The 27,500-nt window shown below is 35.0% G+C and overlaps 1 protein-coding gene across 1 annotated transcript in view; it reads right to left on the bottom strand.

Moving 5' to 3' along the window:
- Nucleotides 1-27,500, bottom strand: part of LOC144971063 (uncharacterized) — an 80,362-nt gene that overhangs the window by 46,399 nt on the left and 6,463 nt on the right. The window contains exons 2-7 of the mRNA XM_078911403.1: nucleotides 16,957-18,409; nucleotides 8,096-8,218; nucleotides 7,105-7,152; nucleotides 3,462-3,624; nucleotides 2,716-2,928; nucleotides 2,150-2,272 (exon numbers count right to left, since the gene is read on the bottom strand). Coding sequence (XP_078767529.1) covers nucleotides 2,150-2,272; nucleotides 2,716-2,928; nucleotides 3,462-3,624; nucleotides 7,105-7,152; nucleotides 8,096-8,218; nucleotides 16,957-17,172 — 886 coding nt within the window. The 5' untranslated portion in view covers nucleotides 17,173-18,409. The remainder of the gene's footprint in view (nucleotides 1-2,149; nucleotides 2,273-2,715; nucleotides 2,929-3,461; nucleotides 3,625-7,104; nucleotides 7,153-8,095; nucleotides 8,219-16,956; nucleotides 18,410-27,500) is intronic.

Here is a 27,500-nt window from a genome sequence, read left to right as displayed (position 1 = left end):
CACAAGAAAATCCACAAATAATAATAATAAATAATAATAATAATAATAATAATAATAATAATAATAATAATAAAATAATAATAATAATAATAATAATATAATAATAATAATAATAATAATAATAATAATAATAATAATAATAATAATAATAATAATAATAATAATAATAATAATAATAATAATAAACTAAACACAAGAAAGTAAGGAGAGAAAAATAGGGAGAGACAATGACGGCGGCGGGCTTCAAGCGGGTCTTTAAGGTTGTTATGCAATGCTTTTTATCTACTTGCTCATTTCCGCCTCCCCCCCCCCCCCCCCCCCCCCCCACCGCCCACCTCCCCAGGCGTTCGATCTTGACTGGTTGTACTTAAATTTTATTTAAGGTATATTATAATTTGTATCAACGGACTATGGTTTTATCATTAAAATTTATACCAACGTTCGAGGAGTGACAAGTACTATAACGTACAAGGACGAGTGTAATAAGAGATTTCATCTTGTTAACCGATTTATCAAACGTACTCACGGCAGTAATCAATCATGTCACTTGACTACAATAATCTGTCGCGTGCACTGCTTGTTTCAATAGAAGGAACGAAATTGACGTCATTCAGCTCTTTGTTACTCTTTTTAGACATATAAATTCGGTGATTACTTCTCACTAAATTATTTAAATCAGACTATAAACGTTAAAAGTTACACCCAGTTTTGTATGTGGGTACGTTATATCCGATTGGCGGATGTTGTGAGTATTCTACCAAAATGCATATCATCAATAGACGATGATGTCAACCGGAAGCGCCCCTAATAAAGATTGATACAGCTACAGATTTTCTCTTTTTCAAATGTCAAAATACTTATTGAACCTATGCGTTTATTTAAAATACTCACAACATCCGCCAGCCGAATATAATGTACCCGCGCACAAAACTGTGTAGTCGACGTTTATAGTCTGATAGAATTGAATAAAAACTAATCATTAAAATGGATGTTCTTAATAATAATAATAATGATAATAAAAATAATAATAATAATAATAATAATAATAATAATAATAATAATAATAATAATAATAATAATAATAATAATAATAATAATAATAATAATAACAAAGAGCTGAGTGACTGTAGGCAATAGTATGTTGTGTGAAAACCTCAAAACGAGGAAAAATAATCAAAACATCATTAGGCCTACAATTTGACAATTCATCAACCACTAACTATGGCAGGGTTTTTGTAACCAAAAAGATACAAACCCAAGGCATTGAATAAGATAACAGGCAATATTAATATTTACTTCATCAAATACCAAGCGGCTGGCATGGCTGATTATCCCCTTATGCAAATAACCCATTATCCAGTTTATTGCCGTTGCGTGGAAAAAATAGGTATTTAAAAATTAGGACAGAAAACTCGTCCTTCAAGTATCGACCTCGCGAGGTCCCAGGTTTCAGAGTTTTTGCCAAGATGAGGGTTATCTAAATTGATCAACGGTATTATTTCGGAAAGGACCAGGCACTTAAAAGTGAATTTAGAAGTAAAAAAGTAAATAAAAATAAAATGTAATTCCATTTATTCATCCCATAGGGGAAATTTGTCTCTAGGGTCTATTCCAAGGGAAGACTGGAATAACCCAGACGTCTGCTGACCGAACCACTGAGCCACGCTGATAAGAGATACAAACTTCAGGTCTTGTGCAATGTAAGAAATGCTATTTATTCTGTACCATAAAGAATAGAAATGAACCCAATGTTTCATATCTTGGCTAAAAATTCGGTTTCCAGTACCAAGTTCATCCAACAAAATAGTGAATTAGCTATCTCCTTACCACCATTTTAGAATTTTTCGTGAACGGTCTTCACCCCCACCCATCACAGAAATAGATTTTCTTACTCACTTAAAAACGCAACAAATACATTCTATACATAGATAATATTGATCAGCAAAATGAACGCTCCAATACAGTGGCAATTTTTTTGTTGTAGATATTACTTTTACATATTTAAACTTTTGTTATGTGCAAAAGTTATTAGAATACGAAAATCTTTGGCCACATCGTAACGAATGTGACGATTTTACTGTGGTTGGTAAGGAGAGAGTTAAACGCAATAGATTACATATAAATCATACAAAGACAATATAATCCTTACCTACAATGTTGATGAGGCCAAACATCAGGCCTTGATCCGAGATGATAGTTAAGTAACTGTTCCCTTTGTTACCTTCGGGTCCTTTGGCACATGATACATAGTCAAACACCTTGGTGATGCTACCTGGAATAGTATAAGTTGACATCTTTGCTATCATCATCATCATCATCATCATCATCATCATCATCATCATCGTCATCATAATAATATTAATGATAATAATAATAATAATAATAATAATAATAATAATAATAATAATAATAATAATAATAATAATAATAATATTAATAATAATGATGATAATAGTAATAATAATAATAATAATAATAATAATAATAATAATAATAATAATAATATAATAATAATAATAATAATAATAATAATAATAATAATAATAATACTAACAATAATTTTAAAAGTTATTCACATTATGAAATGAAAATGTCCCTCCAGTCTCCATCTCCCCCCCCCCCCCCCCCCGCACCCCCATACTGTCTTCATGCTCCCCCTCCATACAACAATGACTAAATCAAGGGGTCTCATCTCCAGCATTATTAAATACTTACCCACTGACATGAAGTCATGCTTATCATTTTCGTAGACAGTGAAGATGAGAATGAGCATGACGATGTAGATGATGGCGGTGTTGAAGAAACTGACGTAAAAGGTGGCACCAAGACCTCCAACGAACGTGTAACCCCCAATCACCGCCGTTACCAAGGTGATGGCGTACTCCACACTAATATGGCGGACAAGAGACGTGATGACGGCTGCTCCACCTATAGATAGAACCAAGTTGACGTCACTCGGGTCTTTGTTATTGTTTTTTGCCACCCATCTTTGTGAGAATTCTCACCAAACTGTATTTACCAGACTATAAATGTTCAACGTTACACATTGTTTTGTGTCGTTTTACTTCCGGATGGCAATGTTGTGAGCGACAATGACGACGACGTAATGATGGTGAAGATGATGATGGTAGTGGGGATTTTGAATTATTACAATGAAGTTGGTGATAATAATATTATTACTGATGATAGTAATGGCGAGGATAAGGATTATGACGACGAAGATGATTATAAGAATGGTGCTGCTACTGCTGCTGTTGCTGATGATAAAGATTATAATGATGACGATGACATCGACGCCGAGGACGAAGATGATGATGATGATGATGATGATGACGACGATGACGACGATGATGATGATGATGCTTATGATGATGATAATGATGATGATGATGATGATGATAATGATGCTGTGACAATGACGTTTGTGGCTAACATTCAATTTCACATTGTTATTCACTTACCCAACATCAACATAGCTGTGACAATGACGTTAGTGGCTAAAGCAAAGGCACAGAAAACCATGTGAGTTCTTTTTCCAAACCTTGCTTTAATTACTTGGAGAAATGTCTTCGCTCCAGGGGCGCGGATTTTTAGTTGTAGTGACAACATTGAGAAAAGAAGAACCTGCGAGTATGATTATATATGAAAAAGAAGAAATGGGATTAGTGTGGAGTGTTATCAGTCGCCTTTTGTGTGTATATGTGTGTGTGTGTGTGTGAGTGTATGTGTGTGTGCGCCTGTGTATAGAGTTTCGAGTTATCATATTGATGTTTTAATATATTTATGTTGTGGTGTCAAAAATACATACCACGGTAACAAGTGAGTGAGCTGCTGTCGGGAATAGGGAACAAAAGCGTAATATCGAAATGCTGGTTCCAATCTGATTGGAAGTGTAAAGCCAATCTTTCAGAGGACTGGATACATACATTGTGGAACTGATCTCATGGTTAATTAGAGCTAATTTTCTGGTCGCCAATAAAGATAATCCATCTTCGCTCTTTAACATCCCGCAATCATAAAAGTATGCCTTTCGATGGAACGAAGATGAGGTCACTCTGGTCTTTATTATTGTTGTTTTTTGCCATCCGCGTTTATTAGTAATTCTCACTAAACCGTATTAACCAGACTATAAACGTTCAAGGTTACACATAGTTTTGTGTGTTGATCTGTTATACTTCAGAATGGCAATGTTGTGAGCTTCTTAGCCAAGCGCATACTATCTATACATCCTGCTAATAAAATAGTTATGCCACCTTGTGATTCAATATGAAACCTATTCACTGTTTATCATCGTCCGGCAAACTGGTTACACACTTCCAAGGAGTGTTGGACCGGAAAAGAGGATGGTGTGACGTCACGACATCTATGTAATTAATGATACATATTTTGTACACAAGCGTTATTGCAACATATATATATATAGTATAGACACAAGCGCGCGCACACACATACGCACAGGAACACAACCACATACGAGAGAGTGTACATTACAAAACTGATCTCAATCTCAATTCAGAAACACGTGAAAAAATTCAACAAAAAATCCACAACACCCTTTATCCTGTGAACTGCCTAACCTACTCTGGAAAAAATTCGTATTTAAAAAGAAGTTGGCCAGAAAACGTGTCCTTCAAACATATTGGCATCGATATTTGAAGGACGAGTTTAGATTTATGTTCTTGGATACGTGATTTATTTACAGTGAGGCAATAAACTGGTACAAGTGACCTTAATCGATATGACTTTCCTTGGTTCTTGAGCCCTCCCCCCCCCCCCACCCATTTCCTCTCCTCCAACTTCAATACGCATCCCAGTTAGCAAATATCCTACCCTAAATAGCATAGACATATTATGACCTGTATTTATTTTTAACGAATGAAATAACAGGAAACTGTTTTTGAACATTGAAAAATACCACGATGACGTTGTTCTATTAGGTTTAATGTACTCAGAAGTGAGAGAAAATTTAATGTAAACAAACATTTGTCATGACTTCATGTTCAGACAATCACGTGGACGTCTAGTTCAAATCAAAATTGGAAACTTTAAAGGCGAAAGTTATTGGAAAAAATCTTATGTGAATAGCATATTTGCAATCAAAATAGTTTATCGACAAATGGAGAGTGTGCTCATTCAATGAAATCTTTTGCAATGTTATAATGAATATCCTTTTCGTTTATTGAGATAATTGATGGTTCCTCTGTGACCTCTTGTTGCTATGCCTGTCAAGCTATTGACATTGATGCCTTTTTAACTATTATTTTATAGTATGAGCCTTCAGTTCTTCAATCAACATACAGTGCATACACTTTTGAAAATAACGTCATTATCGTAGATATATTTTATAAAAATTAGTCGAATGAACATTTAGTTATTTTATTTTTGACTCGAAAATTTCAAATAAGTTATATTTTGGCCCTGAAATCAACCGCTGATCCATAGCCATCTTAAGTGCTTGCCTACTACCCAGAGTAAACAGCCCATAGATCCTGAGCAGAAGATTGAAAAAATGAATGGTGGTCGCGTCAGATTTTGCGATGCAATTCCTTTATCAAAGTGTCAAAATATTGTAAGAAATACTCACTAACTGGGTCTGACCGTAACCATCGTTAACTTATAGCCTGACACTGACCAAAAAATGACGTCAAAATGACAGTCTTTGGCCACAAAAGAAAAGAAATCGTGAGTTGTATTCAATAGTTCAACCATTGGGACCACTTGTTTCCATTAGCACTATTAACAACTCACTAGGCGGTGCAAAAACCAAATAATGACGTCAAAATGCCAGTCTTTTTGGGTTTCAGTGTCATGCTATCGGAACAATGGCGGGCGCCCTTATGAAATACTTCTCCGACGAGCTTAAAAGAGTATCCAGAGGAGAAAATCATTATAAATCTGATCATGTTATGACTTTTATACATGCTGATCACATGACATGTGAAAAGTTCGAGCCAGCATGAAGAATAAAAAGTCCCGATTTTCTTAGTTTAGAACCAAGCTGCTAGTTCCTGGGCGGACGTGACATCAGACTATTACATTATTACATTATTATTATTAAATCCTATTACAGTATCATAGATAGTATGCTCTTGGCTAAGAAGCTCAAAACACTGCCACCCGGAAGTATAACGGGCCAACACACAGAACTATGTGTAACCATGAACTTTTATAGTCTGGTTAATACGGTTGAGTGAGAATTTATCATAAACGCGGATGGCAAAAAACAATAACAAAGCCTCATTTATTGTACCCCTCTATCGATTCTGATTTCGTTATTTTTGATTGAAAGACATTTACAAAAATACTTTAATGATATTTCTATTATTTTTTTTTTTAAATCTAACTTATGTGAAATATAACTTTTGATGACGTCAGATTAATATCACTGTAAACTTTATATCATTACACGTGGAGAGGAGCATAATAAGATCTTTTGTAAAAGTACACTTTTTCTCCAAAAAAAAAAGAGGATAGTATTAGAGTATAAATTGAAAATCCACTTTCCAATGACAGACCAGGAAATAAAAAAACCCAACAATTTGGTTCAAAAGGGCCATGTTAGCGACATTGTGGCATAGCGATATATCACTTGATTTGTATCATAAAATACCGAGCTCGATCCTCCCCTGCACTGTGTGACCTTGAGCGAGTCTGCACATCTTGGTTACTTTAGTCTTCGTTTGGAAGAGACCCTGAAAATTTATTATCCCCTTGGGATGAATGCACGAAATTGCTATTATTTCATGTTGAAAATACTGATACAATGAATGTATTGTTTTGTTACTTGACTCAGGTGTAAATGAGTACCTGACTACAGACAATGACTGATATTGTTAGCGCGTTAGCAAGCACAAAATAGACGTCTAACAGGTGACTGGTACTTTAAGAAAGGAAATATGATTCCATATGACCTGTGGATAAATAAATAAAACATCTTGAAGCGCATCGAGCATTTTTAGTCTGTAGAAATGCGCAATATAAAATGTTCATATTTAGCTCGGTTAAAAAAAAATTAACATATTTGTTCCAATGTTTTTATTCTCACATGTGAAACATATTAAACATGCAGACGCCAATTAACATGGCATAAAGTCCAAGCTTTACCTGTATTGAAGCTCCTGCTGCATACCAGAATGAACCACTGATGCCATACTAAGGACAGAGAAGAGATCAAAGTTAAATCATTCGGAAATCAAATTAATAATCAAGTCTAAAAAAATGAAAAAAAATCAACTTAAAAAAAAACAACTATAAAAAACAACATAAAAGTATAAAATATAAAGAAGGTCAAAATCAAAAAGAGCGTAAAGACTAGTAATAAAAGAAAAAGAAACAACAACAACAAAATACCCCGATAAAACTCAAACAGAACTTATGAAACAATCCAGCAATGCAAAAGACATTTTTTTAGCTTTGTATAGCGCAATATCCACTAAATGTGCTCAAAGCGCTTTACAAGGGGTCCCTGGTCAACAGCAACATTTAACACGTAGGACAGGACATGACGCCCGTTAGGCGATATTACAATTTTTCGGACAAAGACAACGCTGTTAACGGCCAGGTACTCATTTTACACCTGAGTACGGTGTGGGAATGTGAGTAAAGAGCCTTGTCCAAGGACTCAACTATGCGCCGAACGCGAGGCTTGAACCCTGGAACTTCCGAATCAAGCAAATAAAAGATCAAAATGAAACCGGCAGTCAAATAGATATAGATTAGTTGATATAAAAAGCCAAACGTTACTAGTATACTATGGACCGGATTCTCTCTCGCCGTGCGAGTAGTCATTCATTAAATATCAAGTGAATAATATTCGTTGTAAAAAAGGGTGGATGTCAAATAATATCATGTCATTGTTTATATCCTCCTCCTCCTCCCCCTCATCATCATCATCATCATCATCATCATCATCATTATCATCATTATCATCCTCATTATCATCATCATCGTCGTCGTCATAATCGTCATCATCATCATCATCATCATCATCATCATCATCATCATCATCATTATCAACAACAACAACAGCAACAAAAACAACAACACAGAACTGCATAGTTACACAACCTATAGATTTTGGACAGTCACTTCTTACCTTAGCAGCCACAGTAGATGACTGTAGGAGAGTGGCTGCCCACGTCCATTGGGATACAACAGTGGTAGCTGTGAGGCCAGCATTCACATTGCCCCCGGCATCAAATGATGTGTCCAGATTGTCCTATGTTGAAAATATAAAACATCGTTAAAATGATATTAAAGGAAATTAAAAAAAAAATACCCTCTCTAATTTGTCAATTCATGCTCGATATAGTCTGCTGTAAAATGACAAAATGCCTTTTATTTTATTTATTATTTATTTTTTTTTTTTTTTGATATTCGGGGTCATATTGTTATATCAATATAAAAGTCTATGAAACACAATTGTCTGGCCGAAATGAAAATTATTGTCTAGCCTATGAAGCAAAATTTATCTGGCCAAAATGAATAACGTTGTAATACGTTTCAACAGTCATGACGTCACTTCCCTCGTAATGACGCATAGTAACTTAGCAACTGGCTCTAAACTATCGGAACAATGGCGGACGCCCTTATGAAATATTTCCAACGAGCATAAAAACAACAACAACAACGACAACAACAACAACAACAATAACAACGACAACAATAACAACAACAACATTGACGACAACAACAACGAGGACGACAACAACAAAAAAAACAAAACAACGATAACACTAACAACGACAACAACAACAGCAACAACAACAACGACAACAACAACAACAACAACAACAACAACAACAGCAACAATCAGAACAACAACGACAACAACAACAACAACAACCAGAAAAACAACGACAACAAAAACAACAACAAGAACAACGACGATGACGACGACGACAACGACGATAACATCAACAACAACAACGACGACGACGACGACGACAACAACAATAACAACAAAACCTCAATAAAAACATAAATACATGACTTAAAAACCGGTGCCATCGTCATAGTACGGCAATTAACTGGTTAATCAATGTACGCAGGTGTAAAATGTGTACCTGACGTTAACACAGTTGTATCTGTCGGAAAAAATTTTTAATATCGCCGAACAGGCGTCATGTCTCGTTCTACATGTTACATGTTGCTGTTGGTCATGGACCCCTTGTAAAGCGCTTTGGGCACATTAAGTGGTTATCGCCCTATATAAAAGATTAATTTTTTTGTTTTAAAAAAACCCACATCATTTGCTACCGCATTCTGTAGATTTTGCCAAGTGAAATTTGCAAAGTAATATTAATTATCTTATCAAGTTCGTTTTCTGGAATTCGTTCAAAGAAAAGTGACGAAATAAGGTCAGAATTAATGTTAAACCAGATAAAGACGCCTATGATATACCGCCAGACAAACCTCCGTTTTACAGTTTTCCCATTATGACGTAAACATTTAAACCCCCCCCCCCCCCCTGAAATCCATAACATCCCGTGTTTTGTCTTTCTATGGAGAATTACTCGTATAAGTACGATAAGGTTTCACTAATTTCTTTTGATAGTGCGCTGATAAAGAGGCCTCTACTTTATGCGACTAATTATCAAAATGTATTGACAAGTATCTATCTATGCTTGAATCGATCTTCATACTTCCTATAAAGTTGTTGAGTCTTTCAGCGTTGATACTTTGTATGCGTTCACCGATTTAACGCTGATTATTTAACAGACAAAGGTAGTTTGAAGATCCAGTGATTCTAAACCATGAAAATGAGATTGATATAACGAGTAAAATAGAAAAGTATGGGCACACAAGGCTTGTATAAATATATGACAAAATCCTATTGATTTGATGAATGAATGAAGGCAAATTATTAATCGTAGTATGATGACTATAATAATAGGAATAATAATTAATGAAAAATAAACTTTATTCATCCTTGAGGTAATTGGTTTTAAGAACATAAATTACAAGATAATGAATAACTAAACGTTGTAAAATATTATATTGAGATAATCTTATAAAGTAGTATAGTAAATTAAATAAAAATACAAGTAATAGTATAAGTATACTATCAATATAAATAAATTGAAATATTTGATATCTTTTGTAAATGCAGAATATAAATATATGTTGAAATATGTCTATTCCACATTTGTTTTAATAAACGCATCGTGTTTTTGTCATAACAAAGATTTGGGACGTAATTCTCAAATTTTGATGTCATCTATCAATCCCCGATTTTGTTTTATGGCTACACGTATCGCTGATGATCAAACATTCATGATGTCAAACATAGCCAAATCTGTCAATGGTCAAATTGTCACCATAAATAAACAACAACCTTACAGCCCACAAAGAGAACTATATGCAATGTCTCGCCTTCACTGTATTTTTCGCTCGAGAGCATAAATAATGGAAACCCATTTACAGCCTGTGAACATTTTTTTTCTTATCATAATAAAATATAGATAGTTTGAAGATGACGCCACTCAGGTCTTTGTTATTGCTTTTTGCCATTCGCGTTTATGAGTAATTCTGACTAAACTGTATTAACCAGACTATAAACGTTCATGGTTACACACAGTTTGTGTGTTGGTCCGTTATACTTCCGGATAGCAATGTTGTGAACTTCTTAGACAAGCGCATACTATCTATACCCCACTTACCACAGCCAACAATGTGTTAATGGATACATGGAATATAGAAACAGGCCATTGTTTCATGCCCTCTTGACCCTTATCCTATTAAAAGATTGAGTTCTTGATTAGAAGGTCTGAAATCAGTTTCCACAGTCTATATGATAGTAGACAGGTCTCAAGAGATATACAGATTTTATTGTTATTATCCCATACACCTTAGCAACCCTCACTCAATCTCTTTGCCGGCACGGCCTCTGGCTGTCAATCTCTTCCTGTCTATTGTCTCTCTCTGTCTTTGTCTGTCCATATGTCTTTTTCTCTCTTTCTCAAATTTTTCAGCCTTTTATCTATCAATCTATCTATCTATCTCTCTATCTATCTATCTATCTATCTATCTATCTATCTATCTATCTATCTATCTATCTATCTATCTATCTATCCTATCTATCAATCTATCTATCTATCTATCTATCGATCTATCTATCTATCTATTTGGTCTAATTTATGACACTCGTCATCAGAGTAGAAGATCCAATGTTCGAGTCCGCTCTGAGCGGCACATAGTTGAGACCTTGGAAAAATCTCTTTAGTCACACTCCTTCACCATACTCAGGTACCTGGCCATTAACAGCGTTATCTTTGTTTGAAAAAATTGTAACATCGCCTAACAAGCGTCCTGTCTCGTCCTACGTGTTAAGTGTTGCTGAAGGCTAAAAGCTCTTTGTAAAGCTCTGAGCACATTTAGTGGATATTGCTCTATATAAATGCTCAGGTTTTTAACATATTTTAACCATTCATTATTAATCCATATAAGGACCCAATATTTCTCTTTATATCATTTTTATTTATCCGTAGTTTTCCATTGTCTCTTGCCTTCAGTATCTCTACCTAAATCTCCCCCCCCCCTCCCCCCTTGTCAACCTTCCTTTCTCCCCCTCTCTCCCTCCTCAATTCTACACATTCTCAGTATAATATGTCCTTATATCTCCCATTTATTCAGAAATGTGACAAATCGTCTCAAAATGGTATTATATTGGGATGAATTGGACCTCCCTCCCGAAAAAAATAAATTAAAAATAATTAGAATCAAAATTAAAGGAAATACTAACTTTGAGTTCTTTGCAATGTAAGAAATTGTATGAATTCTCCACCATAACGAATAGAAAGTAACTTCAAGTTACACATTTTTGTCGTGCGGCTATGTGGTCTAGTGGTATGACACTCGCTGTCGGATCGGAATGTCCTAGGTTCGAGCCTCGCTCGGCGCATAGTTGAGTCCTTGGAAAAGGCCCTTTACTCACATTCTCTCACCATACTCAGGTGTAAAATGAGTACCTGGCCGTCGACAGCGTTGTCTCTGTCCGAAGAAAAATTGTAACATGTGTCACGTCTCGTCCTACGTGTTAAGTCTTTCTGTTGGCCAGGGACCCCTTGTAAAGCGCTTTGAGCACGTTTAGTGGACATCGCGCTATATAAAAGCTCATTAAAAAAAAAAAGGGTGCGTGAAACAATGCCAGGAAAAAACAAAAAGAAAAATCCTTTCGGTTGCAGAAATCACGAGCATTAACGTCGTATAGATAGTTCGAAGATGACGTCACTCAGGCCTTTGTTATTGTTTTTGCCATCCGCGTTTGTGAGTTGTTCTCACTAAACTGTATTAACCAGACTATAAAAGTTCATGGTTACACAGAGTTTGTGTGTTGGTCCGTTATAATTCCGGATGGCAATGTTGTGAACTCCTTGGCCAAGCGCATTCTATCTATTAAGGCTTTTAGGTTTATAAAGTGACTTGTAACAAGGCAGGGAATGCCTGGCTGGATTTGGTGGCCACATGTGTCTACTATCTCAAAACGGTATTATGTCGGAATTCTACTTTTTGGAATTCCAAGTTTCAAAGAAATCTCCAGAATCTTTACTCTCCAATCGTATTTGATGATCTCGACGACTCGAATATTTGATGTTTTTGGTCGACCAGATTTCGGGTTCCTTTTCTCGAGTTGTACGACGGTCTTTGAAACAAGAATTCTAGTGATAAACCTCAGACTTAGTTCATTTTCACTCTGCGTTTCGATTATTCCATGATAAATTTTGTCAGGTTTTCTTCCTTTCTTAAACAAAAAACAGACAACAACTCCAGCTTTGGATATTTTGTGATTGGAATCGCCATCTTCAAAATAATAACGATTGGTATTGCAATTTCACAACTAGGAAGAGAGTTAAATGTCCGATGTTTCCGTGTTTACATATAAGAAAACATGTTCGTTGGTTCAAAAGTTATGCCCATTTTCTGTTTTTATCCGCCGTCTCACCTATATTAGGATGGCATATCATACATTATTTGTTTTGTTTGCGTGTGAATGTGTATGTGTCTGTTGTGTGAGTGAATTGGTTTGTGTGTGTGTGCGTGTGTGTGTGTGTGTTGCTGTGAATTTGCATGTGTGTGTGTCCCTGTGTGTGTATGTGTTTGATGTGAAAATATAAAATTGATAAGAATACAATGGCAATAAAACACTAAACTAAAATTCGTCCTTCACTCGAGTAATTCGTTTTCCAATTGACTTCCTTCTATTTTTTCAACGGGTTCAAATGGGTCCATACATTTACTCTGTATATTTTATTTATATGAAGTATTTTTGGCGGTGTGGGAAGGGGGGGGGGGGGGGGAGAATATCATATCATGTTAAGAGTTAATTTTAAACTTAGTCATTTTTTTAACCTCATGAATGAGAGACATCCAATGTTTGTCGACACTTTGCCAGTTTAGTTTTATCTTCATCTTATATACACATACAACAATAAACATAGGCATAGGGATATTGACCTCTTTAAAAAAGGACACTAACTTTTAAAAAAATACATTAATAATAAATAACAAATAAAAAATAAATATATAAAATAATAAATAAATAAATAAATAAATATAAAAATAATTAATAAATAAATAACATTTAAAAAAACCTTGATTGAATATGACTTAATAACCCTGGTATACTCATAGACAGGGGAATTTAGATAGTAATCATTACTATCTACATAGTCTTAAACATAGTGGAGGGCATTGATGAATTTCTTGTCAGACATTACATGTGTCCATGTAAAGTGCAGCAATTCAATTATGAAGTTCATCACAAGCTCTTACAAATCGGTCAACGATAGAATTCCTCAGAATGCCTGTTTTGCATCTTCAAACAATTAATTTTAAAAAGGCTCTCTCGATATTTTTTGTACATACAGGTGCCATATCTTGTCTGACATGGTATACCTTACGTAGCGCATTGAGCACTTTCAGTAGATATTGTATTTCTTTTTACTTTTTTGGAGTTTATATATTTTTAGAAATAGATATTGTGCGCTTGGCTAAGAAGCTCACAGCATTGCCATCCGGAATTATAACGGACCAACACACAAAAGTATGTGTAACCTTAAACGTTTATAGTCTGGTTAATACAGTTTTGTGGGAATTACTCATAAACGCGGATGGCAAAAAGAACAACTTAGACCCGAATGACGTCAACTTCATTCTATCTATACCCACGCACAATTGAGATTAGTACAATTTAAAATATACGAATCGCTAAATGCCCAGGATAATGACTTATGCCATTATTTGACTGAGGAGGGCCATTCATAAAATGTCTGTTTCTTCTTCACAAATGTCTTTTATGAATTTTTTTAAATCGCTGGTTGGAAATAAATATTGAAGAAACCACAGACTGGTCGAGACAAATTTGCGAGCAGTGCTTTTATGTGAGAGTTGCATTTAATGGATGACCCTTCAGAAACGGCCATTACACTAATTGTATAAATATGCTTAAATTTTGACCGATACCGCTGTACTCCGCAAAATTACATTCCAAAGACTTTGACCAGAAAACCGGTACTTCAAATATCGATCGATTAATAATAATAATAATAGTTATGATAATAATAATAATAATAATAATAATAATAATAATAATAATAATAATAATAATAATAATAATAATAATAATAATAATAATAATAATAGATCTTTATTGTCCTGAAATATCTATAAAATCAATAAAATGACCATCTTGTCATCTTGTCTAAAACCTTAAAACCCGAGACTTCAAAACCTATTTGAATTAATCAATATTTGAATCATGAGTTTTATGGCCAAATTGATTTTTTAATGTGTCTTTTTTTTTCAGATTTTTTTTTCAAAACGTTTTCAGAGCAAGCACCGCAGTGTAACGTGTTGAGGCGTGTTGAATGGATCATTAAGGAAAGTGGAGAGCTGAAACAATAAACATGAAGTTTTTAATAATGTACACATATGAGAAATATAGACAACCCTGGTATCTACATTAACTCACCTAGCACCAACAATATCCGTAGTTACTTTTACCCCATGACTATTTATTACATTTTTCTTAGACAAATTATAGGCGTAGTATCAAAGCTAATGTTTTTAGTTTTTGCATGTTTATGGTAGTTGAATAAAACTATCTATGTACATGCTCATTTTTAATACATTTTTTCCCATTTTGAAAAGTAGCAAAAATCTATAGGATCGAGTGAGTTAAAATCTACTCGGCATGCCATTGGAGGGCGTGGGCTTTTAGTATTTTATTTGGTTTACAAAGTACTAAAGTTATAGTAATGTTATATTGGGCGACTAGTATAATATCCCACTGTTTGGGATAAAGTCGCCACTTCTATGCCTTTTACCGATTCACCTATTAACTGGAAAACTGGCTCTGGAACAACACGTACTATTTAAAAATTTGGCCAGAAAACTCGTCCTCCAAAAGTCTATTGATTTAAATGACCCCCATATTGGCAAAAACTCTCAAACCTGGGACTTCACGAAGTCCCCCCCAGGTTTGAGAGTCTTTGCCAAGATGAGGGTCATTCAAATTGATCGATATTTGGAGGACGAGTTTTCTGGCCAAATTTTTTAATACGTGTCCTTTCAGAGTAAGACAGTTACATGGTTAAACGCCAATAACACCACAACTATCTCATGGACATAATTAATTTGGATGTTTACAGGAAACTTAAGCAGTTCGCATAAGATGCAACTGTTTATTTCGAGCAAATGAAGCGTTCAAATCAATTCTGTATATAAAGAGTATTCTATGTCTACGTCGAGACATAAAGTCAATAATGTGGCCGATTTTCGAAGACAAAATTGGGCAATATGAACAAATTACGAGTTAAAATCAAATATCGTAAATTTAGAATTGGAAATCCCAGGTTCAGACTTAGTTTAAAAAAAAAAGGCAATTTATAAACACATTTGAAATAAAGAGCTTTTTTCGGAATCTTGTCAGTCATGAATAAAAATTACTAAATATTCAGGATTTTCCTGCATTTTATGATTTTCAATTTAGTTAGTTTAGTTGCTATGTATGATTATGATTATGATGCTTTTGTAGTGGGGAAAAGCTCATGGTATATTGCTAATAAACAAAAGAAAAAAAAGAAAAACAAAACAGCAACAACAACAACAACAAAAAAACGAAGTAAAAAACAAAAACAATAAAGCAAAAACAAACAAACAAAACAAACAACCAACGTACCAACAACCCCCCCCCCCCTTCCCAAAAAAAAAAAAAAGTTAATTTCATATTTTAAAGGAGTTAAAACCTACCAACATATTATTAACCATGCTCTCCATAGGGCTTAGTGGTATGTCATATTTTGGTTGAAGGAAACAAGTTCTGATGGCCACACTATAATATTATTACGATGCCCTACCCAGTTCCTAATCCCCCCCCCCCCCTCCCCACACTTTCATGAACTGTCCTGAAACCTCCGATCAGCTGGGTCACCGTGTCATATTCCACCAAACGTTCTGAGTATTCCAGAACGTTGCCAACAACGAATGCAAGTTGGCGTCGCATCCAGGTTGATGGTAAGCGTATCAAAAAGTAAAACATAACAACGACAGCAACAACAAAAAATCCGAACAAAAACACACGCCCCCCCCCCCCAAAAAAAAAAAACCCCAAAGAAAAAGATAAAAAAAAGAAAATAAAAAGAATTTAAAAAAACATCCTAAAGGTAGACTAATGGTATCATCATCATCATCATCATCATCATCATCATCATCATCATCATCATCATCATCATCATCATTATCATCATCATCATCATCATCAACATCATCATCATCAACAGCAACGATAACATCATAATCATCATCATCATCATCATCATCATCATCATCATCATCATCATCATGATCATCATCATCATCATCATTGTCAGCGTCGTCGTCGTCATCATCATCATCATCATCATGTTCATCACTATGTAAATAACTTTTCATATGTTACGTTTTTGTGACACTTACCGCATCTTTGTAGACATTTTTGCGAATGAACGAGAAGGCATAGGCAAGGATGACGGCGAAGATGCCGGTGGCTATAATGATGAGAACTGCTTCCCACATATCAATCTTTGCTGCCGTGTCACGGAACTTCTCCGCGATGCTCAAAGAATTGTTCTGTATACGTCGGCATCTCTCAGTATGGTTGAGATACTCGAAGACTTGGTTTTTGCTTGACATGGCGTCCTTAACTATAATAACTATTTGTTCGTTGTTAATGATAATTGTATATTGTTGAAAATTTGTATGACGGTGTTGAAAATGTTGTCGGCGATAGAATAGTTAGTTTAAGTGATTAAAAATTTAATGAATAATTAATCAGAGGATACGATCTAAAGTAAACGTATGTCTGCATGAACTTGTGTCCGTAACGTATTTTTTTGCAATTTCCCCCTTTTGACTTTTTTGACTCTACCTTACCGGCCAGTTTCAGAATTTTCCCTAAAACTTCACACCCGCCAAACACAAAAATTGATTGTTCTTACTCAAACATAAAATGAACAAGTACATTCTATACATAAAATGTTAAGCAGAAAGCGCTCTACAACACAGCGTCGAGTTTTTATGGCTATAATAAACAGATTGTTTTCAAATATTATGACGTACATAAGAAATCAGATGAGAAAATTGTTGGTTGCATCGTATCGAATGTGACGATTTTTCTGTAGTTGGTAAGGAAAGGATTAAAGCACCACTGTTCATTGCAGCTTGGTCAATTGTTTGGTTTCGGTTTTAAAGAAAAACATATTTATGAATGCAATAGCTGAGGATCTTTCTACGTTGTATATTTCATTTCTTGTTTATCTCATCTAAAATCATAAAACCTCATGTTCTTTGAGGCCAGGGTTTTGAAAAAAAACTAGCATTTTGTATCACTTAATTGTTGTTATCGCTAAATATCGTTGATATGGGCGTATACAATAAAGTAATAAACAACACGTATCTTTATATCACTATTGATTTGAGAAATTATATACATTTCTCTTTACTTAAGATGTTTATACAATATAGAGTCTCTATCAATTTGTTACACTATGAGGAAAACCACGGGGAAGAAAATTAGATGAATGTTACGACAGCAATGAAATGCGGTTTCAATGTGGTTCAAATAACAACGATAAAGGATTGTTTGACCTCATCAACACAATTTCACGAGGTTTCGTCAGTCAATGTTCAATTCTTTAATTAACAATAAAAAACCCCAGAGGACTAGTAGTTTCTGGATGATACACTAATGAATGACTCCTGAAAAACTATTGGGTTATGTCACAATAAACTGTCATGGTGTGAAACAATTGTATAGAAACCACCCTTGCAGTAAAGACGCCGACAATCCTCTATAATGATAAACTGAGCTTTTTCCAGAATCTGGTGGCAGTTTGTCTAAAGGTCCATAAAATGATGAAATCCTTCTGACCTGTAAGGTAAAATTGAAATAGAAAACAAAAATATTCATAAATGTCATAAGATTGTTATTGCTGTGAAGAAAGAAAGACTTAAAGAGTTTGTTTCTAGGGTCATCTTAATCCACCAGTATCTACATGAAGTAAAAGTTTACTGTTCAGAATAAAAAGAGCACTTTTCTATAAACTTTTCGCAAGATTAACTCTTTTTATGACGATGAATTTGACAAATTAAGTAAACCATTTGTTACTCTCTTTTTATCAGTTTAATGTTTAAAATTTAGATGATTTCATGTTAAAATTTGAAATAAGGAAGTAACCAGTAGCATGAAATAAGACAACCCCATTGAAGATAAATAACAGCGTAGTGAGCCTTTAAAAAACGAGAGAGGTTTCTGGGCAAATATTGAAATGCCACAAATAGTGTTCAACCCTATCCCTGATTGTCAATGGGATGAGTGGGCGACATTAAGATGATGCTCATTCATCAACGATCTATCAAGATTACAATTACTACGCTATAAAAATGATGTTCAAACGACATTTAAAAAGATCAAGTGCGAAGTGTGCGGTGTATATAAAGTGTATGCTTGTATAATATGTGCTATCTCGTTAAAATGCGATGCATTCATTGTATTTTATAACCGACTGGAAATTGGTGGAGGGGTGGCGGGGACATAGTTTGTATATCCAATCTTCAAACAGATGAAACGATGTTTAATTTACTCGCTCCTTGTATTTATACAAGATCAGTTATCGATTACAAGAGCACAAATTCAAACAATACACGAGTGAAGATCCTTAATTTATCAATAAATCTTATGAGGGCAGAAAAGTCGTAATGTCCCACTTTCTAATATTCCGATTCCAAACTCCATGGATGTGTGTATATAACCAATCCTTCGGAGTCACTACATAGGAAACAACAATAAGGCATAACAGTGAGATATCGAGCTAACTCGCCTTCATGGACAAACTCTTTTCGGCACATCTGTTATCCAAAAGTAATTTAAAGCTCTCCCTCTCTCTCTCTCTCTCTCTTTCTCTCTCTCTCTCTCTCTCTCTCTCTCTCTCGATCTCGGTCCCTTTGATTGTAAAGCGAGTGCTCTGAGCTATCGGGACCATCTCCAACAAAGATATTCTTTGAGCAGGTGCGTGGAATTCCAATGTAATAAGGACAAGATTATCCTCCTTAATAACTTTTAATGTTTACATTTAATGAAATTAAAGAATGGTAGGTGTTGTACTTGATGATCTTGCATGTCAAAACACATTCTTTTTCGTAGTTTAATTCGTTCACCTGTGATTAGGGTAAATAGAAATGGATTTTAAGCTGACAAATTGTGTTTCTCTTATAATGTCAGGATCAGGCGAGGATCGTGGGACAATGACCACTGTGTACTTGATGAAATTGTTCAAATTCAATCTGACATAATTAAAAGATGAGAAATCTTAGTTACTTAAAAAAATTAATTGCACAATTTAATTAGTTTAGTAGTTCGTTATGATAGTTATTGAAATTGATCCACTAGGTTATTGAGTCAAAATTTATTGCCTTGTGCATTCCTTGTACGTAACAATATGAGTCCGGAGAAAAACGAAATAAAAAAAAGACAAACAAATCACAAACCAACCAACAAAAAAAAAGAAGAGAGAGAGAGAGAGAGAGAGAGAGAGAGAGAGAGAGAGAGAGAGAGAGAGAGAGAGAGAGAGGGAGAGAGAGAGAGAGATAGAGAGAGAGAGAGAGGGGGGGGGGTTAAGGACTGCTTTGTCCTTGTACAGCGCACGGTTTTTTTTGGGCTCCTGTCCTTATTTAGTGGGTTAATGGCTTTGGGCACTTTTTGTTTCGGCAATATCGGTGTCCGCCGCAAGGAAAATGATGGGATCTCCCTTCTTTTTAGGACTTTATTGTTTAAAGTTTTGATGGCGCTTATAAAACATTGAGGTCATTTTAGGACTAGTAGAAAGGAAGAAAATGTAACACCAGGAAAAAAAATTCTAGTTTTACAAATTATAAGTCCTCGAGGTACAGCTGTGCTCGAGGAAGGTGGTCGATGTCAAAAGTGGCCAAATAGAACCTCACTTGGGCAAACAATACTAAATCCCTAATGTCCTTGGAAAATTCATCGATTTTTGATAATCACAAAAATTCTAACGGACTAGGAAAAACTAAAAATATATATAAATATTGATTTAAATTGGCCCCACAGATCTATTTCAGGAGCCCGATTTCGAACAACTCTAAATAAAGACTTCCTGAGATTAAATATAACGCTGTAAATGATATGATAAAACCATTGAATTGCCATAAATTAAATGCCTGTCCATTTCTATGATGCCTATAATAGGCTCAATATCAATATCGTCAGTATCGATTGTGGTAACAAGTATAGACGATATTTGGTCCTTTTAAAATTTTTAAATTTCCGCTGTACTGAACACACACGTGTGTATTCAGTACACTACTGTATGGTTCACACAGTTTCTTTTTGTTTACACATTGCTAAGCAGCAGACTGTCAATTATCAAAGGACAGGGGTCGTTTCACAGTGTGAGCATGTATCTTGAGACCTTCTTGTTTCGAACTCGGAACAAACTTTTATTGGAGAGGGCGAGAGTCAATAATACTATGAGTAGGCTAGACTTTTGCTGGTTGAAAGTGGTGGGTGCTACGCACTACGAAAGATGTTTTTTTTTTCTCCTTTTTTAAACAAATTTTGTTGACACTCCAACTTCTGGTGACATTAGCTGCTCATCTTCATGGTATCCATATCACGACATCATTCTACTCTAACTACTATCCCTCTTGGAACACGTAGATGATAATGGTCGGATTATAACCAAAAACAAGGCTGAGTAATTCCTAATTGAATAAATGTCAAATTATAGTCAAAGTGTCCCCCGGGCTGGTCTTTCCTTCAACAATAATTAATTATTTTAAAGATATAATTGATAGCACTAGAAAATTTAATTGTTTTTCAGCAAAAAAGAGCCTATTAAACGATGTCCCAAAGCGGTTCTAGTTTTGTATAAAAAAAAACAGTATAAATTCCCTAAGGCACATATCACGATTTTCTTTCTGGTGAGTTTATAATTTACTCAGTGCTTTTGTCCCCATGGTCCTTTGTAAAACAATGAAAGGATTTCATTATTGCAATCGATCAGCTAATATTGCTCGCTATCCAATTTACTTGTTTCAAATCTTTTCTTTAGAGACTGAACAAAGACTGACCCATGATATTATCCACAAAGTATACAAAAAAAGATAAACCGATTATATAGAAAGTCACCAATGTAAGGGGATCAAATCTACTACAAAATGATCCTCATCTTGTCAAAATCTCTCAAACCTAAGACTTCGCGAAAACCCAGGATTAAGAGTCTTTGCCAGGATGAGGGTCATTTAAATCAAACGATATTTGAAGGACGAGTTTCCTGGCCAAATTTTTAAATACCCTTTTTCCAGAGCACGGCAGTTAATAGGTTAAGTCAGTTCTGTAAAGAATATCTATTATAATATACAGAGTAAGTGAAAATAGGTACCCGACAAGGTCATCGCAAGGGCTGAACAACCATAAAATCACAGAGTTCGATGAAGGCATCAAATACCTTTCCCATTATTTTTTTTAGATAAACCCAACCCAATGTCTTAACCTTTATCCGAAAACTGGGGAGGGGGGGGGGGGGGCACTACAACATTTTAAAGTCAGTGTGATTGCATACATTCGAGGCCAGTGCAAACACCAGTAGTAAAACCAAAACTACAGGTGCCTAAATGAGCCAATAAAATGGAGAGCAAGATAAAGTGGGTAAATGTGACACTTATATAAGGGAACAACACAAAACAAACAACGTTTCGGCCCTTGGCCTTCGCCAGGAGACAAAAAACAAACACAAATATGTAAGGTTACAAAATATGACAATATTTGACAAAATGTGACATTTTGAAAGACAAGTAAAAAGTTTCTTGAAAAAAGACAATAGTCGGAGTAAAATTTATGAGCGAGGGATACTACAAAGGTCACATCTACTAGCCGATCCTATAGAAAGTTCAAAAACCGGCAAATTATATAGAAGGAACGAAATTGACGTCTCTCAGCTTTTAGTTGTTGTTTTAGACAGCTACCTTGGCGAGTAGTTCTCACCAAATTATATCAATAAGAAGATATATGCTCAAGGTTAATCATAGTTTTGTGAGTTGGTAGGTTATATTCGACTGGCGGGTGTGGTGTTTCGAATATTTTACTTATACGCATGACATCAATTATAATCATTTAGAGATTTAAGTTAGGTTTATTGACTGCGTGGTACGAAATTGGTGACAAGACATTGCATTCACCAGAATGGGCAAAAAAAGCTCTTTTAAGCAAAATAAATGTTTCATTTTGCGTCTAAAAGCACAAATTATCTTAAAAATCCTTTAGCAAACTACGTTGCTATCTTAAAATCAAGTCCGATTATTAATAAGATTGTCTGTCTGCCAATACATTAAAAAAAAAATCACCGGTTTAAAGTCATGTACACGATTGCCTCCAAGCGAACGTGGAAAAAATATTAAAGTATCAAAATTGTGTAAAGAGATTTATAATAAGATTGTCCTCTAATAAATTAACAATCATCGACAACACTTGACATTTTGGGTTATCTTTTTAAAACCCCAAAGCCATTAAATCCATCATAGCTCTCAAATTACCTCACCATTGTCAAGGTGAGACTAATTGTCAATATAAAAAATTATGTCTTCCGCCATAACATCATGTATAAGATATCGTCGCCTAGGCATTCCACGAAGGAATATAAATAGTTCATCAAACAAGATGTCTGAAGTCAACAGGATTCACCCATGTTGTCCAAGAGAGCAAAGTAGGGGTTAATAATCTCGCCCAAGGAAAAAATCGAAAGTGTCTGAAGTGGGGCTCGAACCCGGGCCCTTCCGGGTCACAGTGCAATGCCTTACCCACTCGGCCACTTCGGCCCCCAATTGTCTATATATAAATTATATATATGATGCCTCGTCTTACATGTTAACTGTTGGTGTTGGTCATGGATTCCTTGTAAAGCGCTTTATGCACGTTTAGTGGATATTGCGCTCTATAAAAGCTCAATTTTTCTTTAAATGAATGACAAATAATTGAAGGTTTTTTTTTGATTGCTGAAATGCGATTTAGCAGATTTTGAAATTCACCTCCTCAAATTATCTCCACGCAATCTTAACCCTATAATTTGATATTTCTATCCCTCTTTTCTCCATACAAACCAATGACATCCATTTTGATTGGAAGGAGAGATAGGACAGTTAGTTGCTAGTTATACAAAACATGTATCTTTAACATGACAAACTACCCATTTTCGTGGCCATAAGTGATAAACAATCAACATGTCATCTGGCCCCCTAATAAATAACAAGTGACAGTTTGCGTTTGTTTCGTACCATTTTCAAATCTGAATCTGAATTTGGCTCTAAAGGTTGAATAAGGAACAAAAATGTGATGTCAAAAAACCGGTTCCTTTCTTTCTGGAAGTGTAAAACCACTCTTCCGGAAGACTAAATTACATACCTACAGTCTTATTTTCTTGTCTAAATATATGCTGGTCGTCGATAAGGTTCATCCATCCTCGATTTTTTAAGTTCGGTAATCCTTAGGACATGTCTATACATCTTGTTACTAAAAGAGTTATGCCACCTTAAGAATCAACGTCTAATCTATTTATCATTAGTCCTCCAAAGGACTGGTTACATACACACTTCGTCTGTAGTGTTTCATTCATCCTGTTTTGTTGATAAAGGGGAAACCCGAAACGTCTATTTTATCTGTTTTCGTATATTAAATTGAAGCTAACATTCAATTTCACATTGCTATATATTTCTTCGAGCTTCGAGCAGCAACATTTACATTGTCCTAACATAGAAATGTTATGATGCCTCCTTGCATTTTCGGATATAAAAATATGATTAATAAGACAAAATATTTATAAAAAAGATAAATCTAAAATCTCTTTTCAGAGATGGCATTATCATTATAAGATTTGTATTCTGTAAATAAAACCCAATTGTATTTGTACTGCTTTCAGTTTTTAAAGACTATCCTAGCTTTGGTAAAAACTTATTTAGATTTTGCTTAACGCTATCGGTGATTAAATACCTTCATTGCCGAAACTCAATACCCGAGGCAATTATATAAAAGGATTTTGAGTAAGATAAAAATATATTCTTTTCTTTTCAAGAACATCGATCTTCTTTTACTCTGAATAATGAACTATCCTTTCCCATCCCTACCACAGGCAAGCAGTTACATGTTTTCTATATCGATAACGTGTAAGGTCAATCTTAATTTTTCTTTTACTTTATTGAAGGTCATATCGATTGACAGTACAATCTGACTTTCATCGACATGCATTTTAAAGCAGTTTGTAAATAATAATAATAATAATAATAATAATAATAATAATAATAATAATAATAATAATAATAATAATAATAATAATAATAATAATAATAATAATAATAATAATAATACGGAGTGTTATTCGACACCCGAGTTTCGGGTGTATTTTGTCACCAGATAATTCGACACCCGAATCGCGCATGCGCAGTACGTATGAACGTACAAAACCGGGGAAATCAAATCCTTCCGCCTTCCTTCCTTGTCCGTTGCACGCCAGTCCTCTTTAAAATATGGATAGACGGTCGAATTCAATATTTGAGGGAGCAAAATTCGCTTCAAGCGATGAGTTCCTTGAAAGGATCAAGACATTGGAAGACGAAAGTCATTGTTCGTTTGTTTTTAAAAATTCAACGAAAGCAGAAACGGACAATAAGACGCGAAAGCGGGCTATCGACGAGAGGAAATTTTCAATTTCTCGAGGAATGGTCTATTTCTAGGGAAGACTGGAACAACCCAGGCACCTGCAGTGCAGCGCCGCAAATCGAGCTAAAGAGAGATGACTTGCTTAAGGCCACACAGCGCAGCGTTGGGTGATCGTACTTGTTTTTTTTTTTTTTTTGGCCATCCACGTTTATGAGTAATTCTCACTAAACTGTATTAACGAGACTATAAAAGTTTAAGGTTAAACATAGTTTTGTGTGACGGTCCTTTATATTTCCGAATGGCAATGTTGAGAGCTTCTGAGCCAAGCACACACTATCCATAAACGTTCAAGGTTACACATCGTTTTGTGTGTTGGTTCGTTATACTTCCGGATGCAATGTTGTGAACTTCTTAGCCAAGCACAATATTATCTATATTGATAGATATATTATACCATTTCTACATATAAAACTTTAGATCATCTATTATTATGAGATGTTGCAAATAGAAGGAAGGAAATGACGTCACATAGCCCTTTGTTTATAACAAGCCGTTTTTTGTGATTAACTCTCACTAATTTCTTTCAATCAGACTAGAAACGTTCAAGGTTACACATCGTCTTGTGCGTTAATTCGGCTTCTGGATTATATGAGTATTTAACCTTTTTCGCTGAACGCACGACATTATGTGTCGCGAGTTTGTCGCACAGTATCTGTAATTGTATACCCTTTTCTGTTTAAGTCATCTACGTCACTTAGGTCTTAGAGGGAGCGTATGCATGTGTGTGTGATAGAAAGAAAGAAATCAAGAGAGAGAGAGAGAGAGAGAGAGAGAGAGAGAGAGAGAGAGAGAGAGAGAGAGAGAGAGAGAGAGAGAGAGATGGTCTTGCAGTTAATGGTTTGTGTGTTTGCAAAGACGAACAATTCTAGAATTTTTGCCAACGCCCCCCCCCCCCCCCCCCCCCGACGACGAGAAAACAACATTTTTTTTTTCCAAATATTTTTTTACCCTGCTTGGGATGCCAAATTCTTTGCTGACCATACCCACCCCAAATTTGGGTGTCGAATTATCCTGTGACAAAATACACCCAAAACTCGGGTGTCGAATTATCCTGAGACAAAATACACCCGAAAATCGGGTGTCGAATTATCCTGTGACAAAATACACCCGCAACTCGGGTGTCGAATTATTCTGTGACAAAATACACCCGAAACTCGGGTGCCGAATGACGCTCCCATAATAATAATAATAATAATAATAATAATAATAATAATAATAATATATAATAATAATAATAATAATAATAATAATAATAATAATAATAATAATAATAATAATAATAATAATAATTAGACTATTGCTTTTGTCTTCGACAGGACGAGACAACGTACCAATGAGCCCCATAGGTCACAACACAGTGGTTGGTCCAAAAACATTCCTGCCCCCATCTCTTTTACCTTCGCCAAATCTAAAATGATGTATTTTCTGTTGGATATTAAACAGATCACTGTGGCAAGTAAGTGCATTACAACCACGTCATTTCCTCACATAAGCATATCCGTTAAATTGAATGGATGCAAACTTTAAACGATGTCAACCTCATATCTGGTTTCTTGCAAGTTGCAACATCAAATCATTTTTCATGTAAGTAAAAAAAAAGAAAAGAGCAGAGAAGTTACAGAGGCAGTTGAGAAAAAAAACAAAACTTTGTGGTGATGAGAATTGAACCCGAGACCTGATTCCTTCTGCATCTTTCACATGGCTGTGAGAGGAGCACTATTCAATTGACGCCATCCACCAATCAAACGTAATATCCTTGTTGAGTCAATCCTCTCTCACGACTTCTTGTGGTTAGAAAGACGCAAATCCCAAACTCCGACATTAAGAAAACAACAATAATCACCTCTCACGTTCACTCCTGAAGATAGCGAATGCTTGAAACAATAGTATTGTCGACGTTGAAGAAAAACATACTTAGATTACTTTATGAATAATTCCTTTTATCAAAAAGTGATAAAAAGTGCCAAATCAAAATAATGGGATCGAATCATTATCTAAGACATTAGAAAATAAATTGGATCACGCCAAAAAAGGTTACCCATAGCCATAAACCAAAATCGGGGATCGACAGATGACATCAAAATAATTTGAGAATTAGATATCTAGTCTACGTTCCAAATCTTTGCAATGGCAAATTAGCGTTGTGGAATCAACTGTGGAATCCATATTTTTCAACATATAGACGGTCTAGTGTACATTAAAAAAATTAAATAAATGGCTTTGATTGTGATAAAAT

The sequence above is a fragment of the Berghia stephanieae genome, chromosome 4, assembly GCF_034508935.2.
Source record: "Berghia stephanieae isolate SIO BIC M18660-M18661 chromosome 4, UCSD_Bste_1.3, whole genome shotgun sequence".
Lineage (NCBI taxonomy): Eukaryota > Metazoa > Mollusca > Gastropoda > Nudibranchia > Aeolidiidae > Berghia > Berghia stephanieae.
Note: the sequence above shows the minus strand (reverse complement) of the source record. Positions and strands in the feature narration are given on the sequence as shown.